Below are 13,506 nucleotides of genomic sequence, written 5' to 3'. Positions count from 1 at the left end.
GGCTCCTCGCTCACCGTAGCGCGTGTTGAAAAGCAGCTCCACCTGCTTCCGCAGAGGCCGGATGACGTCACCGTGACTGTCTGGAAGGCAAAGGGCAGCTTGCTGAGCTTCCCTGGGGGCGTGGGGACCCAGCTTCTCACTCAGATCCCAGTTCTGCTTTTCACCGAGAAGGACCCGAGAAGGCACCTCGGGATGGGGAAGGGTGGTGGTGGCAGGTAACCTTTTTCCTCCGAAGTGGCACGCCCGCACACAGGGCCACAATTCCTGGGCTCAAATACCTGCTTGTGAAAGCGGGTCTAGGGCATCACCAGGCCTGAGTGGCAGGTTTCGCGATCTAAGAATGACCATGGGCCTTTCGATATGAAAGTCACTCTAGCCCAGCAGTGACTTATCCAGTGCATGAGTACTAAGCCTCCCAACTGAGTACGCTGCCACCAAGTGGCAGTGGATATTTGCTAAGAGGTCATAGATTCCCACCCTCCCACCCCTGTATCCTCTGCCAAGCTGGGTTTGGGACTGGGAAAGTGACATTTCTCTCCTTTGACGCCACTCATTCCATTCCAGGGGTGGAAACAGACCCACCTCACCTTGGTCTCCCTGCCTGTTCTACTCCCATGCTCTGCAGGGCGGGACTGAGCAGTGTTCCTAAGACTGAACACGTCTGTCGGACACAAAGCCCATTTTGTGCTTTCAGGCCTGATGATGACTTGCTCAGGAAGACTAGGCTCAGATTTCAGCCTCAGAACCTTTCTGGAAAGCAGGGCGTATGTGAAAACAAAGTAAGAAAGCCCTGCAATTTCCTCTGCCAGAAAGAACTGCTCGGGCCCTGACCATGTACCCCCTAGCTCTAGAAGACGGGTTTATAGACCTTCTCCCAACTCAGGCAGCCCACAGGACTGCCACCCCCAAAGTGGGTGCTGGGGAGAGACAAATGGGAGCCTTGGGATGGGGGAGGGGAGGAGACATGGGGGTGAATGGGGAGCAGCGCCTCACCCTCCACAGGCCTCTCCTCAGGCCGCGGGTCCTCGCTGGGGCCTTTATCTGAAAGAGAAAAGGATGCCAGGCAGCCACGTTCATCACCTCCTGCACTGTGCACCCCAAAGTCGGGCCAGACGGGTGGGGAACGGCAGGCCCAGACTCAGGAGCGTAGGAACCTACTCTAGTGCAGTAGGTTAAGGACCCAGTGTTGTCACTGCTGTGGCAGAGGTTTGATCCCTGGCCCAAGAACTTCCACATGTCAAGAGCATGGCCAAAAAAAATGTATTAAAAAAAAAAAAAAAAAGGAGTTCCCACTGTAGCTCAGTGGGCTAAGGACCCAACATAGTCTCCATGAAAATGCAGGTTTGATCCCTGGCCTTGCTCAGTGGGTTAAGGACCGGTGCTGCTGCAAGCTGTAGTGTAGGTCACAGATGTGGTTTGGATCCCGCCGTGTTGCTGTGGCTGTGGTATGAGCCGGCGGCTGCAGCTCCAATGCAAAAAACCTCAAAGCTCCCCTAGCCTGGGAACTTTCATATGCAGCAGGTGTGGCCGTAAAATTAATAAATTAAAAATAAAATAAACGTTCACCAGCACTGATGTAGGGAATGAAAAAAAAAATCAATCTCTTAACCTGACATAGCTAATTTTTGGATATTTTTCTTCCCTCAAACCAGTGATTACGTTGTCAACATGGTCGTAAACAACTCAATCAGTTTTGTGTCTTCAAGACTCTTCCTTGTTGCTTATTTTTAGCGGCTGCGTAAGAGTCCACCAGGAGGGTACTGTTGACGGTTCCGTGACAGAAGGACCGGTTCCAGTTCTTCCTGGTCCTTGTTAACGCTGCCACGAACATCTCTGGGCAGGAAACGTCATCCACATTTCAGACAGTTTCCTTCGACTGGGTTCCTGGATGTCCGGGCCGGGGTGGTGGTGGTGGTGGTGGGTTGCTCATTTTTACAGCTCTTCAAACAGACCAATTTCTCTAAAAAGCCATTGGCCCGTCTGCATTCCTACCAGCACCATGCATGCCTAGTTGCCAAGTGCTCAGCAAAAGTTCTGTCCAGTCAAAAGGTGCAAGAGACGTTGCTTTGCTAAGTCCCCGTTTCCCTGTGGCTGCACTTGTTTGTTTGCTGTCTCTCTCTCTTTTTTTTCCCCACTTTTTCAGGGCCGAGGCATATGGAGGATCCCAGGCTAGGGGTTGAACTGGAACTGCAGCTGCTAGCCTACAACCACAGCCACAGCAACGCCAGATCCAAGCTGCATCTTTGACCTGTACCACAGCTCATGGCAATGTGAGCAAGGCCAGGGATTGAACCTACGAGGCCAGGAATCGAACCTGCGTCCTCATGGATGCTAGTCACGTTCGTTTCTGCTGAGCCACGACGGGAACTCCTCGGCCTGAGATCCTGACGTCATCCGAGTCCTCTCATTCCTACGGATGACCCCTTCTGATGGCTCACAGTTGTCCATGTGGAAATCCGTTCCAGAACTGTGCCTGGGACTAACACGCTGGCCACCATTTGCAATTTGGGCAAACCCTCTTCTCCAAGTCTATCTTCTGTTGTCAGCTCCTTCTCCATCCACTGACTTCCCACCTCCTAAGGATGGTGGATCTTTTTTTTTTTTTCCTTTCTTTTTGGCTGTACCCATAGCATATGGAAGCTCCCAGGCCAGGAATTGAACCTGTGCCACAGCAATGACAATGCCAGATCCTTAATCCACTGTGCTACCAGGGAGCTCCCTGGATGGTGGATCTTAGGTGTTATCTGTCCTGGATTAGACTCATTTTTTTTTTTTTTTAAGGGCCACACCCACAGCATATGGAGCTAGGGGTCGTATTGGAGCTACAGCTGCCGGCCTACGCCACAGCCACAGCAATGCCAGATCCAAGCCTCGTCTGCGACCTACACCACAGCTCACGGCAACTTGGGATCCTTAACCCACTGAGTGAGGCCAGGGATCACACCCACAACCTCATGGTTCCTAGTTGGATTCATTTCCACTGTGCCACGACGGGAACTCCTGGGATGAGACCCACGGGAAGCTGCAGGTTACGCGCATGCCCAGCAGCTCTGCAGACCCTTTTCATCTGGCCTCATAGACCTGGACCCCCGGGTCCTCCTCACTCTCTTCTGTTTCCAGGCCATCCTCCCGACAGAGAAGAGAGAAGCAGACGAGAAGCAGAGACGTTCTGCCTTTCTTCTGTCACCAATTAACATGGCATCATCCATCCGGGCCTGTAGGAAACCTGCTTCTTTATCTTTCCAGTCACGTGCTCATTTCTTGGGGAGGGGAAATTTTTAAAAGTGCAGTCAAACATTCACACTATTAGAATAAACATGCATGGACCCACTAGCTGGAAACTGAATAAATGTTAGCATTTTGTCATATTCACACACGATTTTTTTTTTTTTTGCACCCAATTTTTGGGATAAAACATTAGCAATACTGTTTTTATGTTTCCAAATTTAGAGAAATGCTATATTGTCCATATCCATCTGCACTTGCTTTTCACACTGAACATGACATTTTGAGATTGCTTTGCACCGTTCTTTAAAAAACCATGCTTTTGCACAGTCTCCGTAAGCAATACCCACCCCTCCCCTCCTAATCAAGCCCACACTAGGCAGCACACCCGAGAGAAACAAACGCCAGCCTTCTTCCCGCCCCGGCCCGGCATCCCTGGTTACAGCATTTTCCAAACCCAAATCATTTACGTACTAATATCCATATCTGCAGAACTTCTATATTATCATTTACACACTATTTGTCTTTAAAATGATTCACTTCTTTGTTGTTGTTGTTTTTAGGGCCACGCCCACAGCATATGGAAGTTTCCAGGCTAGGGGTCCAATCAGAGCTGCAGCTGCTGGCCTACCCCACAGCCACAGCAACACCAGATCCAAGCTGCATCTGCCACCCACACTGCAGCTCATGGCAACGCCAGATCCTTAACCCATTGAGCAAGGCCAGGGATCGAACCCTCGTCCTCATGGATGCTAGTCAGGTTCGTTTCTGCTGAGCCCTGACGGGAATTCAGAAAATGATTCACTTTTTAAAAGTATTACCTACGTATAATGATACTTATTTCTTTTCTTTCTTTTTTTCTCTTCTGGCTGCACTTGTGGCCTATGATAAGCTCCCAGACCAGCGATCAAATCCAAGCCAGAGTGGAGACCTGCGCCACAGTTTCGGCGATGCTGGATCCTTAACCCACTGTGCCGGGCTAGGGATCAAACTGCCATCTCCACAGAGACCAGCCGGATCACTAACCCACTGGGCCACAGCAGGACCTCCCCTTCTTTCTTTTCTTTCTTTCTTTCTTTTTTTTTTTTGGTCGTTTTGCCTTTTCTAGGGCTGCCCCCGTGGCATATGGAGGTTCCCAGGCTAGGGGTCAAATCGGAGCTGTAGCTGCCAGCCTACACCATAGCTCATGGCAACGCCGGATCCTTAACCCACTGAGCAAAGCCAGGGATCAAACCCGCAACCTCATGGTTCCTAGTCGGATTCGTTAACCGCTGCGCCCCGATGGGAACTCTGTCCGCTTATTTTTTACCTATAACAACATCTGTTGAAAATGGATGCAAAAGGGCTGGGCATGTGAGCTGCATTCAACTATCCTTTTCAACTCTGTGTGGTTTTGAACATTTCCAACGTAAAGTTTAAAAAACGAAACACACAGAACCCCACCCCATCCCTGCTGCTATCCACCTGCACAACCACTCCACTTGATTAAATTATTACTAGAGTCTGTTTCTGACTTTGTCCCCAGCCTTCCGCAGTCTGTTCTCAGCCTCAAGGTCAGAATACTGTTAAAATGTCCCCCATTCGCACCAGCGCCCCACTAGTTTCTGTCTCCTCAGAGTCATGTCCCCAATCCTTCCTGGCATGTATGCAACCCTGCATAGCCCACCCCGCCACCTCCTGTCCCCCACCTCACTCCACTCTAGCCACCCTGCCTCCCTGCTCTTCCTTGGACATACTGAGCACAGCCCACCTCAGGGCCTTTGCACATGCTGCTCCCTCTGCCTGGGAAGTTCTGTCCTGATGGCCACATGGCTTCCGCCCGCATGGCCCTCAGGTCTTTGCTCCAATGTCACTTTCTCAGTGAGGTCCTCTCTGACCACTCAAATCCTGTAATAACCACCCGCTCCTGTCCCTGACTCTTCCCCTCCTGCTTCTGTGTCTCCCACAGCACTTACCACCATCTGACTTCCTATTTTTTTTTTTTTTAATTGGCTGGCTTACTATGTGCCTCCCTGCACTGGGATGGGAGTCCACAAGGGGACTTCAGTCTACTGGGTTCACTGCTCTGTTCCCAGTACCATGCACGGGACCTGGTACCTAGTAGGTGCTCAATAAATAGTTGTTGAATAAATGAACAAGTTTATCCAAATGGGAGCTCCTGAGAAAGACACAGTAACCAGACCTCATATAACTCAAGGCCCGTTTTGCATTTTCAGAAAGGAACTCAGCCTGGGTTAAGGAGTCAGATATACACTGGCTTTCCTCTAAGAGGGGCGGGGGGGTAGGGGGGGCACTCAATGCCAAGAAAAGTCTGGGGGCTTCCTGGCCCATTTCTTACCAGTCAGCATCTCCATCCCGTATCCAGAATCTTCCGAGGGCAGATGTCCAGGCATGGAGTCTGTCATTTCCTCGGAGGTTGGGGAAGGGTCTGGAGGCAAAACTCCGAATGACGACAGCATCTTCTGTCCGTCCCACCCCACTGGGGTCCCTCAGGGACCCCAGCACAGGGACCCAGAGAGTCAGACAGGGAAGCCGCACCCGGGACTCAGAAAGGACAGCTGTGCTGGAGGCCAGTGGGGACCAGAGGGGCCTGGAGCTCTTGGCTACCACATACTGCGCCTCTAGAGGCCAAGAACACAAGCCTCTCCACAGATATGGAAACTGAGGCTCAGAGGGTTCCAGGTCGGAGTCCAGCTCAGATCTTCTTACTCTGCAGATCTTTTATTCTCCCCCCTCTGCCTCCCAGATCCCGGGGGGCCCGAGCCAGAAAGGGGAAGGCTGGGGACACTTTCAGGAAGGTGGGAGATGGGACGGGACCCCAGCACGGAGGGCAGACCCGGCTGCAGAGAGCACACGCAGTGCTGCACCCTTTCACGATCAGACCAGAGAAACGGCGCCCTGGAGACAGAGCAGGACAGCCCAGGGCAGGGGCGGGGACATGGGGGTTGTGGCAGGTCCAGGGGCTCTGCCCTGCCTGGGGAGCTGCTCCATCTCTGCCCAGTCAGGTGGGGGGCAGCAGAGTCAGCCCTTACCTGGCACAGTGACCTGAATGATATCCAGGTCCTCTGGCTCAATTTTGATGGGTCTCAGCCCACTCAGCTCCCCAGAGGTTCCTGCGAGGGGGAAACGAGGGATCCGGTCAGGTGTGGGTGTGAGCCTGGCAGGGCAGGGCAAGTCATTCCAGAACATTCTCCTGTCTGTGACTTGTTAGTAGTGCCAGGAAACGTCACATCAGCCCTGGTGCCTGGGCTATAGATGGACCACAATGTACAGACCTGGCAGGTGAGACCCACCTTGCCAAGGACACATGAAGAGGTGGTGATACCAGAAACCAGGTCTCCCAAGGACCCCCCAGAACCCCCCACATCCCATCTGCCCCTCCCTGGTCTGCTCAGCACCTCCCAGCGTGGCCTGGGGGGGCAGGGGGCCGGGGTGGGTAGAGGGATTCCTTAGTACCCCAGGCTCTTGGTCGGAGCCTGCCTCCTCCCCAGGGCTGCTGAGCGGGGCTGGGGGACGCCCTCCCACTGCATGCGCGGGCGCGCGCGCGCGCACACACACACACACACACATGGCAGGGCCCTGCTCCTCACCTGGCCCACAGTCCTCCGAGAGACCGCTTTTGTCTGACCTGTGGGGAGGAAGCCAGGACAGGACGTCGCATCAGCCCCAGCTCCACCCACCTCAAGCCATCAGGGGTCCATCCCGCCCCCCACACACCGTGCCACACCCCCCACAACAGGTCTCCTGGCTGCCCCTATCCTGGGGTGAACTTCTGGGTACCCACCCTCCCCACCAGCTGGGCGCTCCTGAGGCCTGGGCCTGGCCCGTCTAGGAGCCCCACAGCTTAGGACAGCGGGGGTTTGACCAGTGCTGGTTGTGGGGGGCGGTGGGAGCTAAGGGGACCACCAGCCCGGAAAGGGTAGGAAGGCTGGGAAGGAGGCTGGGCGGGGCCTGCGATGAGGTTCAATTCATTCACAGAACCCTGTTGGGAGAGACGGGGCTGGGTCAGCAGCCCCGGGGTCAAGGGCCCATCCCTGGTCCCCAGGAACCCGGAGCCTTGGCGGGGGTGGGGCTGGGGGTGCGCCAGTGACCAGGCCATGAGCCGAGGGCGGGTCTGAGATCAGGTAACGTGTGGCTAGATCCCAACAGGCGACAAGACCCCTCCAGGTGGGAGAATCCTGCAGAGGCTCTGGTCCCCTGAGCCCCCGGCCCGCTGAGTGCTGAGGCACGGGGGTGTCTGGAGGAGGGGGCCCCTGGCCAGCCCCAGGCCGGGCTCCTCCCCGCAGGTAACGCCACCTCGGCCCAGCTCGGCTGCAGCCGGGGCACGGCCTCACCGAGCGGTCCCCGCCGGGTCCGGGACGGCGGGACGGGAGGCCTCTGCAGAGGTGTCCTCTGGCGGGCTGGCTGGCTCCAGCTTCGTGGGGTCTTTGGTAAACTTGTTCCCTGGGGAAGGGAGTCGAGGAGGGCAGGGGGGTCAGGGCACAGGGCCTGCAGCCTCCTCCGCCCTCGGGGCACCGGCAGGGGCCTCTGTGGGAAGCTCCTGGGGGCGCCCCTCCGGTGTGGTTTGGCCTCTGCCCCGCCTTCCCGTGGCCTCCGTGTCCAGCCAAGCCAGGAAGGGCTCCTAGGGAGGGAAGCCTCCTGGGATGAGGAACAAGGGCCCTTGCGCCAGAGGACGCCAGGGATCTGAGCGGACCGGGTGGGAGGAGGGAAAAGCCAGAACGGCCTTCCTGACTCACACACGCTCCTGAGGCTGGAAGGGGAGGGAGCAGAGCTTCCCCCAGGGCTGAGCCACGGAACCAACCATTCTTTCGCTGAGTTGCCCCAGGAACCAGAGGATGGTGCTCTTATCACCCCCACTTCACAGATGTGGAAACTGAGGCCCATATGACCTTGCCCAAGGTCACAAAGCCAGGGTGGGGAGTTCCTGTTGTGGCGCAGTGGTTAACGAGTCCAACTAGGAACCATGAGGTTGCTGGTTCGGTCCCTACCCTTGCTCAGTGGGTTAAAGGATCCGGCATTGCCCTGAGCTGTGGTATAGGTTGCAGACGCGGCTCGGATCCCATGTTGCTGGGGCTGTGGTGTAGGCCAGCGGCTACAGCTCTGATTCGACCCCTAGCCTGGGAACCTCCATATGCCGCAGGAGCGACCCTAGAAAAGGCAAAAAGAAAAAGAAAACAAAAAAAAAACAAAAAAAAAACAAAGCCAGGGTGGGACCCAGATGCTCCCTTTGCTGCACCTGGCAGAGCCCCCCTCTTCTACCTGAGAGGTTGGTTGCCTACTGGTCACTGCCTGGGCTCTGGGGCCACACACGTGTTTGCAGCCAGGCCCCAGGGCTCGCTAGCTAGACTTCAAGGCAAAGAACAGAAGCCACTTTACAGGGCTGCTGAAAACTAAATTAAATTAGAATGAAATATGCCAGCAGCTTAGGAGAGCACCCTGACATGCTAGTAGTTAGGAAACGCTAACTTTATTCCTCCCCGACCAGGGCATCCCGTGTCTGCAGCGGATGTCTGGACAGTCTCTCCGCGCCTGGGAGCTGGGGGCCCTGTGTCCACCCAGGATGCAGAAGCCACATCCAGGGGCCCTCCCCGCCCCGGGGTCCGGTGTGACAGCAGCTCAAGCACTCTTGGGGCATCCATTCGGCAGCTTCAGAAGGGCCTAGAAGGTACCCACACGTACCTGTGAAAATTCGCTCATCAAACATCCTGGGGAGAGAGGAGAGACGGGCATGAGAGGGGAGCCGGCACCCAGGTCCCCTCAGTGACGGTCACTTGAGTCTCACATGCACGGCTACTGCTGCAGAGCTGGGCACCGGGCTGGCCACACGGAGGGCAGGAGAGGGTGGTCCAGAAAAGCCAGATACCCCAAATAGCCAGCGATCCCGAGCCACTTCTCCTCAGCCAGGGGACGCATCAGCCAGCCCATGGGGGTCCGGGAGTAGGGGGGCCTCCTGCAGCCTTGAGCTCTCCTTGGCCACAGCTGGTGGACAACTCACCAGGACTCCACAGCCTTTGACCCACCATCATCTGTGTCTCAGCGACAGGGGCAGGGATGGGCCCTGCTTCCAAGAAGCTCTCTGTCAATGGCACAAGCCAGGCCTGTCCCAGATTGTAGCCTTGCAGGGCGACATGTGGGACTCCTCAGGGGTGTCTCAGGGAGTCGGGGGTGGCGGGCTCAGGTGGGATGGTTAAGAGGTTGCCTAGGTAAAGGCACAGGGGAGGGCTGGAGGCGCTCAGGGGGCGGGAACCGGCCTTTGGTGCTGTGCTCAGGCCCGTCATCTCCCCGTGGGCAAGGGGGGAGCCCACGGCATGCACGGCACCATGCGCGACACTCCGTCATCACACAGGATGGATGGGAGGGGGGACGGCTGGGGGCCCAGGGCCACCTGGGGACTCCTGAGTCATCCTGATAAGACACCTGGAATTCTTATTCCAGGAAATCGAGGATGGGGTAAAGGTCGGTGAGGGAGCTGGGGTTACCTGGCCGCCTACCTCCAGGGCTGCTGTTCTTTCTGCTCTACTCCCAGCCCCCACCGGGTGGCCCCCCCATGTGTCGGGGAGCCTCAGGCCGCTGGTCTGGGGAGCCTGCAGAGAGCCAGATGAAGTAGCTGGATGAAGGGACAGGCTCTGGTCGCTAAAGTCAGGCTGCAGAGGTGACACGGGACAAGTGAAGTCCTGTTTGTCGGAGCCCCTTTTTCCCAGAGTTATTCCCTCTGGCTGCCTCTTGGCCTTGGGGGATCCAGACGGAGCGGGGGGCAGGCGGAGTGGGTGCCTCTCAGGATGAGAACAGGATGCCATGCTTGGGGTCTTGCTGCCCGGTGACTCCAGGCTCTGCTTTCGGTCGCCCCCTTGTCTTTGGACTCAGACAGCGACGGGTGCCTGCCAGCATTGATGGCAGGTTATGTTTACTTATCAAGGAGCACGGGGGAGGGGCCTGCGCCGTCCCCTAGGGGGGCTGCGGGTGGGGGAGAAAGTCTGTGTGGCTCCAGCTCAGTGACAGATGCCCTCACAGGCTGCCTGGCCCGGAAAGCCTGCCTGACGGGCGCTGATCAAGGGTCACCGTGCATGCTCCCAAGTGCCGGGGTCCCCCTCAGGTCCTTTTTGCCCTTAAGTCCTGCCTTAGGTAGAACTGACACATCCAGCCCTCATGTGTGAATACAGCCCTCATTCGGGGGCGTGTCCTGGGGGGAACCAGGGATTTGGGGGCCAGAGCTCAGCGTGAGCGGGGTCCCAGGGGCCAGGGAGCCCTCTTCTGCTAATAATAAGACCCCCAGGCCTTGTTGAGGGGCTTCTCCTTTGGGCAGGAAGGAACTCGGATCTCCCCAACCCCACAGACCCCTTGGCCGGGGCAGAAACTCCACCCCCTGGCTGCTCCCCCAGCCCACTTTCCTCTGGACTCGCTTCTGCTGGACCATCTCTGCTGGGAGCACCTCAAATGTCTCACTGGTGAGGCGGGGACGTGTAACACAGGGAAATGTGCTGGGCTCAGAACGGAGCAGCCTGTGTTCGAAGCACCTTGCTCACAGCCATTCAGTCTCCAACCACCACTGTGACAGGTGGATAACGGGCCCGATTTTATAGATGAGGAAAGTGAGGCACAGAACAGGTAAGGCACTTGCCCAAGGACACACAGCTGGGAAGTGGTAGGATTCAGACCCAGGCTGTCAGTGCTACCGCTTATACGTGGGGGGTGAGGTCAAGGAAAAGAACTGCTGTTTACTGAGCATCTATCACGTGCCAGGTGTGTTCTGTCTACTTCATTTCTGTTGAGAAAAACCTGAGACGGGGGCATCACTGTCCCGGTTTTCATTTTTTGGCTGCACCCACAGCACACAGAAGTTCTCATGCCAAGGACTGAACCTGTGCCACAGCTGTGACAATGCCAGATCTTTAAGCACTAGGCCACCAGGGAACTCCTCATTGTCCCTATTTTAACAAATAAGGAAACATGAGGCTCAGAAGAGAAGCACACAGCTCATGACTTCAAGCCCAGTCTGCCCGATGCCAAGCTTCCTCCTCCAGGAAGTCCCATAGGCTTGCTGCTCAGAGGCCACTCTGTCTACACCTGGAAACATGCTGTTGTCATGCTCCCTGAACTCAACACGGAAGTCACCATCCCCCATGACTGGCGGTAGCTGCTGGGGGCAGGGGGCGACGATGCCTTGAAGTCCTCTGTAGAGCCCAGGGCAGGGCTGGGCCTGCGGGAGGCGCTCAGCAAATACTGGTGAGGAATTAAGTGAGCTACAGTTTGGACCAAGGGAGATGAAAGTCAGTCACAGCGCGGACTCAAATACCAGGGTCAGGTAGGTAAGAGGACACCGGGAAGGCCCTCCTGCCTTCTGCTCCCCTAGCCCCTGCCTCGCTACCAAGAAGTCAACTGAAGGAAAAGGACTGAGGCAGAAGCCAGAGAGATTTCAGCGAGACAACAGGAGGCACTGCCAGACAGAGGGGAGACTGATTTCAATTCACCTCCAGAATGATTCAGCCCGGGGGACACCCCCCTCCCCATAGGCATCGTGAGGGCACAAGGGACGGCTTGGAGGTGGTCCCTCTGCTGTAAGTGACCAGCGTGATGGAGGGCTGCTGAGGGGCGCTGAAACTCACGGAACCACCTGCTGTGGAGGGGGAGAGTCTTTCCGAGTGAGGAGAGGGGAGGGCACCTGGACAGACAAGTCTGCCTCGAAAGGCACGGCCAAGACAGGTGGGAGGGAGGAGCTGCAGGCAGAGGCAAGGGCTTCGGGCTCAGAGGCAGGGGAACCAGGAGGGACAGGGGAGCGGCCCCAAGGCCATCACAGCGGCTGCCAGGGCGCCTGCGTGGTACGCTGGGAGCTGCTGCACTGGGGGTACACGGAGAGCCAGGGGAGGCGAAGGGTTCTGAGCAGGAGTCCCCGCATCAGAGCTGACTTTGAGTCCCCTCCCTGGCCCACCCACCTCCCGGCCACTCCCAGCCTCCTCCGCCGATGGCCCCTGCTCATCCACGCCCCAGCCTCTAACATGGGGATCCCAGGGGCCACCTGGACCCCCTTCTCTTCTCGCCGCTTTTTCCCACCTGCTCTGTGATCCCTTCCTGGCCCAAGATGCCAACGCTCAGATTTTTACCTCCAACCCCGACCTCCCTCCCGAGCTTCTGACATCTTAGCTCGGCCTCTGAAAATTCCATCTCCTAAGCGTCTCCAAGGTGAACTCACTCAGAAACACAGGGGACCCCGGCCTCCCCACTCCCCTCACATTCCGCCTGCCGGCCCACCCCATCGCAGCCCAGATTCTACCCCCAATCCAGCCACTCTTCTCCCTCCGCGCACCACGGCCGCAGTGGCTTCCGCGCCAGTCTTTCACCTCTGCTTCCTAGAGTTTGCTGCCCCCACCCCTGGCAGCCAGAGGGCCCAGCAGACCCCGGCTCTGGCATCCAGCAATCCTGCAGAGGCCTCTCCAAGGCTCTGGAATCACTCTTCGCTCTGAGTCAATCGCCACCCCTTTCCCCCTCAGGCATCTGGGCTGCTCACTAAGGACAGCCCTTCACCAGACTCTGCCCAGCTCGGACCTTCTCAACCTCCCAGCTCTGGCCCAGCCAGCAGGACCTTCTCACAGAGGCCCCCGGACTCCCCTCAACAGGCCCCCAGCACGTCCCTCTCCCGTTACCCTGTTTGTTTCCTAAGCTCTAAGAAACTGGACGGCACGAGTGCAGATCTGCACAAGCACTTTCATCCGTCCATCCACCCCCTGCACGGATACGGCTGGCCTCTGCCACATCCCGGGGACGGCGGGGGGCACTGGGGGTTCAGCAAAGAGCCACAAAGGCCTGGCTTATGGTCTAGGGGCAACAAAAAAGCAAGCAGGCACGTGAGTCCCTGCCCATGCTGGGAGCCCCCCCACCCCCAGAGCACCCGGACAGAGACCTGGGAAGGGTCTGCGGCGGTCAGGATGCTGGAGGAATGGCCTCTGGCCAGCCTCCATCTCTAACCGCTTAGGAGCAAGCATCCCAGGAAGTTGGGCTTTGCCTGGAGACACTGATGCTCGCTTGGTGGCAAGTCTCCCGCCGGAGTTGGGAGACAGGGGACTCGGGGGTGGGTGTCAGCAGGCATGGCGGGGAGGGCGGGGGATACAGACTGTGCGGGCTGCTGCAGTTCTGGAGCCCATCGTGCTGTGCCTTCTCCCACCCGCCCACGCACTGCTGCACAGGGAGACCGGCCACCTGGAGGACAGGGAAGGTGGACAAACTCTCAGCAGGCAGGGAGCCCCGTGGGAGGTGCGGAGGGGGAGAGGCCAGCCCAGCCCCACCTGA

At 57.3% G+C, this 13,506-nt stretch overlaps 1 protein-coding gene across 14 annotated transcripts in view; it reads right to left on the bottom strand.

The window, feature by feature from the left end:
* Nucleotides 1-13,506, bottom strand: part of GTF2IRD1 (GTF2I repeat domain containing 1) — a 117,047-nt gene that overhangs the window by 50,727 nt on the left and 52,814 nt on the right. For all 14 annotated transcript variants that reach the window (XR_014840271.1, XR_014840270.1, XM_021086347.2 and 11 more), the window contains 7 exons: nucleotides 8,905-8,930; nucleotides 7,560-7,668; nucleotides 6,816-6,853; nucleotides 6,258-6,338; nucleotides 5,564-5,653; nucleotides 994-1,041; nucleotides 15-80 (listed from right to left, as the gene is read on the bottom strand). Coding sequence is in view for 12 of the 14 variants with exons in the window: in XM_021086347.2 (XP_020942006.1) it covers nucleotides 15-80; nucleotides 994-1,041; nucleotides 5,564-5,653; nucleotides 6,258-6,338; nucleotides 6,816-6,853; nucleotides 7,560-7,668; nucleotides 8,905-8,930 (458 nt within the window). In the remaining 2 variants the exon portion in view is untranslated. The remainder of the gene's footprint in view (nucleotides 1-14; nucleotides 81-993; nucleotides 1,042-5,563; nucleotides 5,654-6,257; nucleotides 6,339-6,815; nucleotides 6,854-7,559; nucleotides 7,669-8,904; nucleotides 8,931-13,506) is intronic.

This window comes from Sus scrofa, chromosome 3, assembly GCF_054392235.1.
Source record: "Sus scrofa isolate SSC_HxYL_T2T_F1_AM1 chromosome 3, Sscrofa_HxYL_maternal_Yorkshire_Landrace_v2.0, whole genome shotgun sequence".
Classification (NCBI taxonomy): domain Eukaryota; kingdom Metazoa; phylum Chordata; class Mammalia; order Artiodactyla; family Suidae; genus Sus; species Sus scrofa.
Note: the sequence above shows the minus strand (reverse complement) of the source record. Positions and strands in the feature narration are given on the sequence as shown.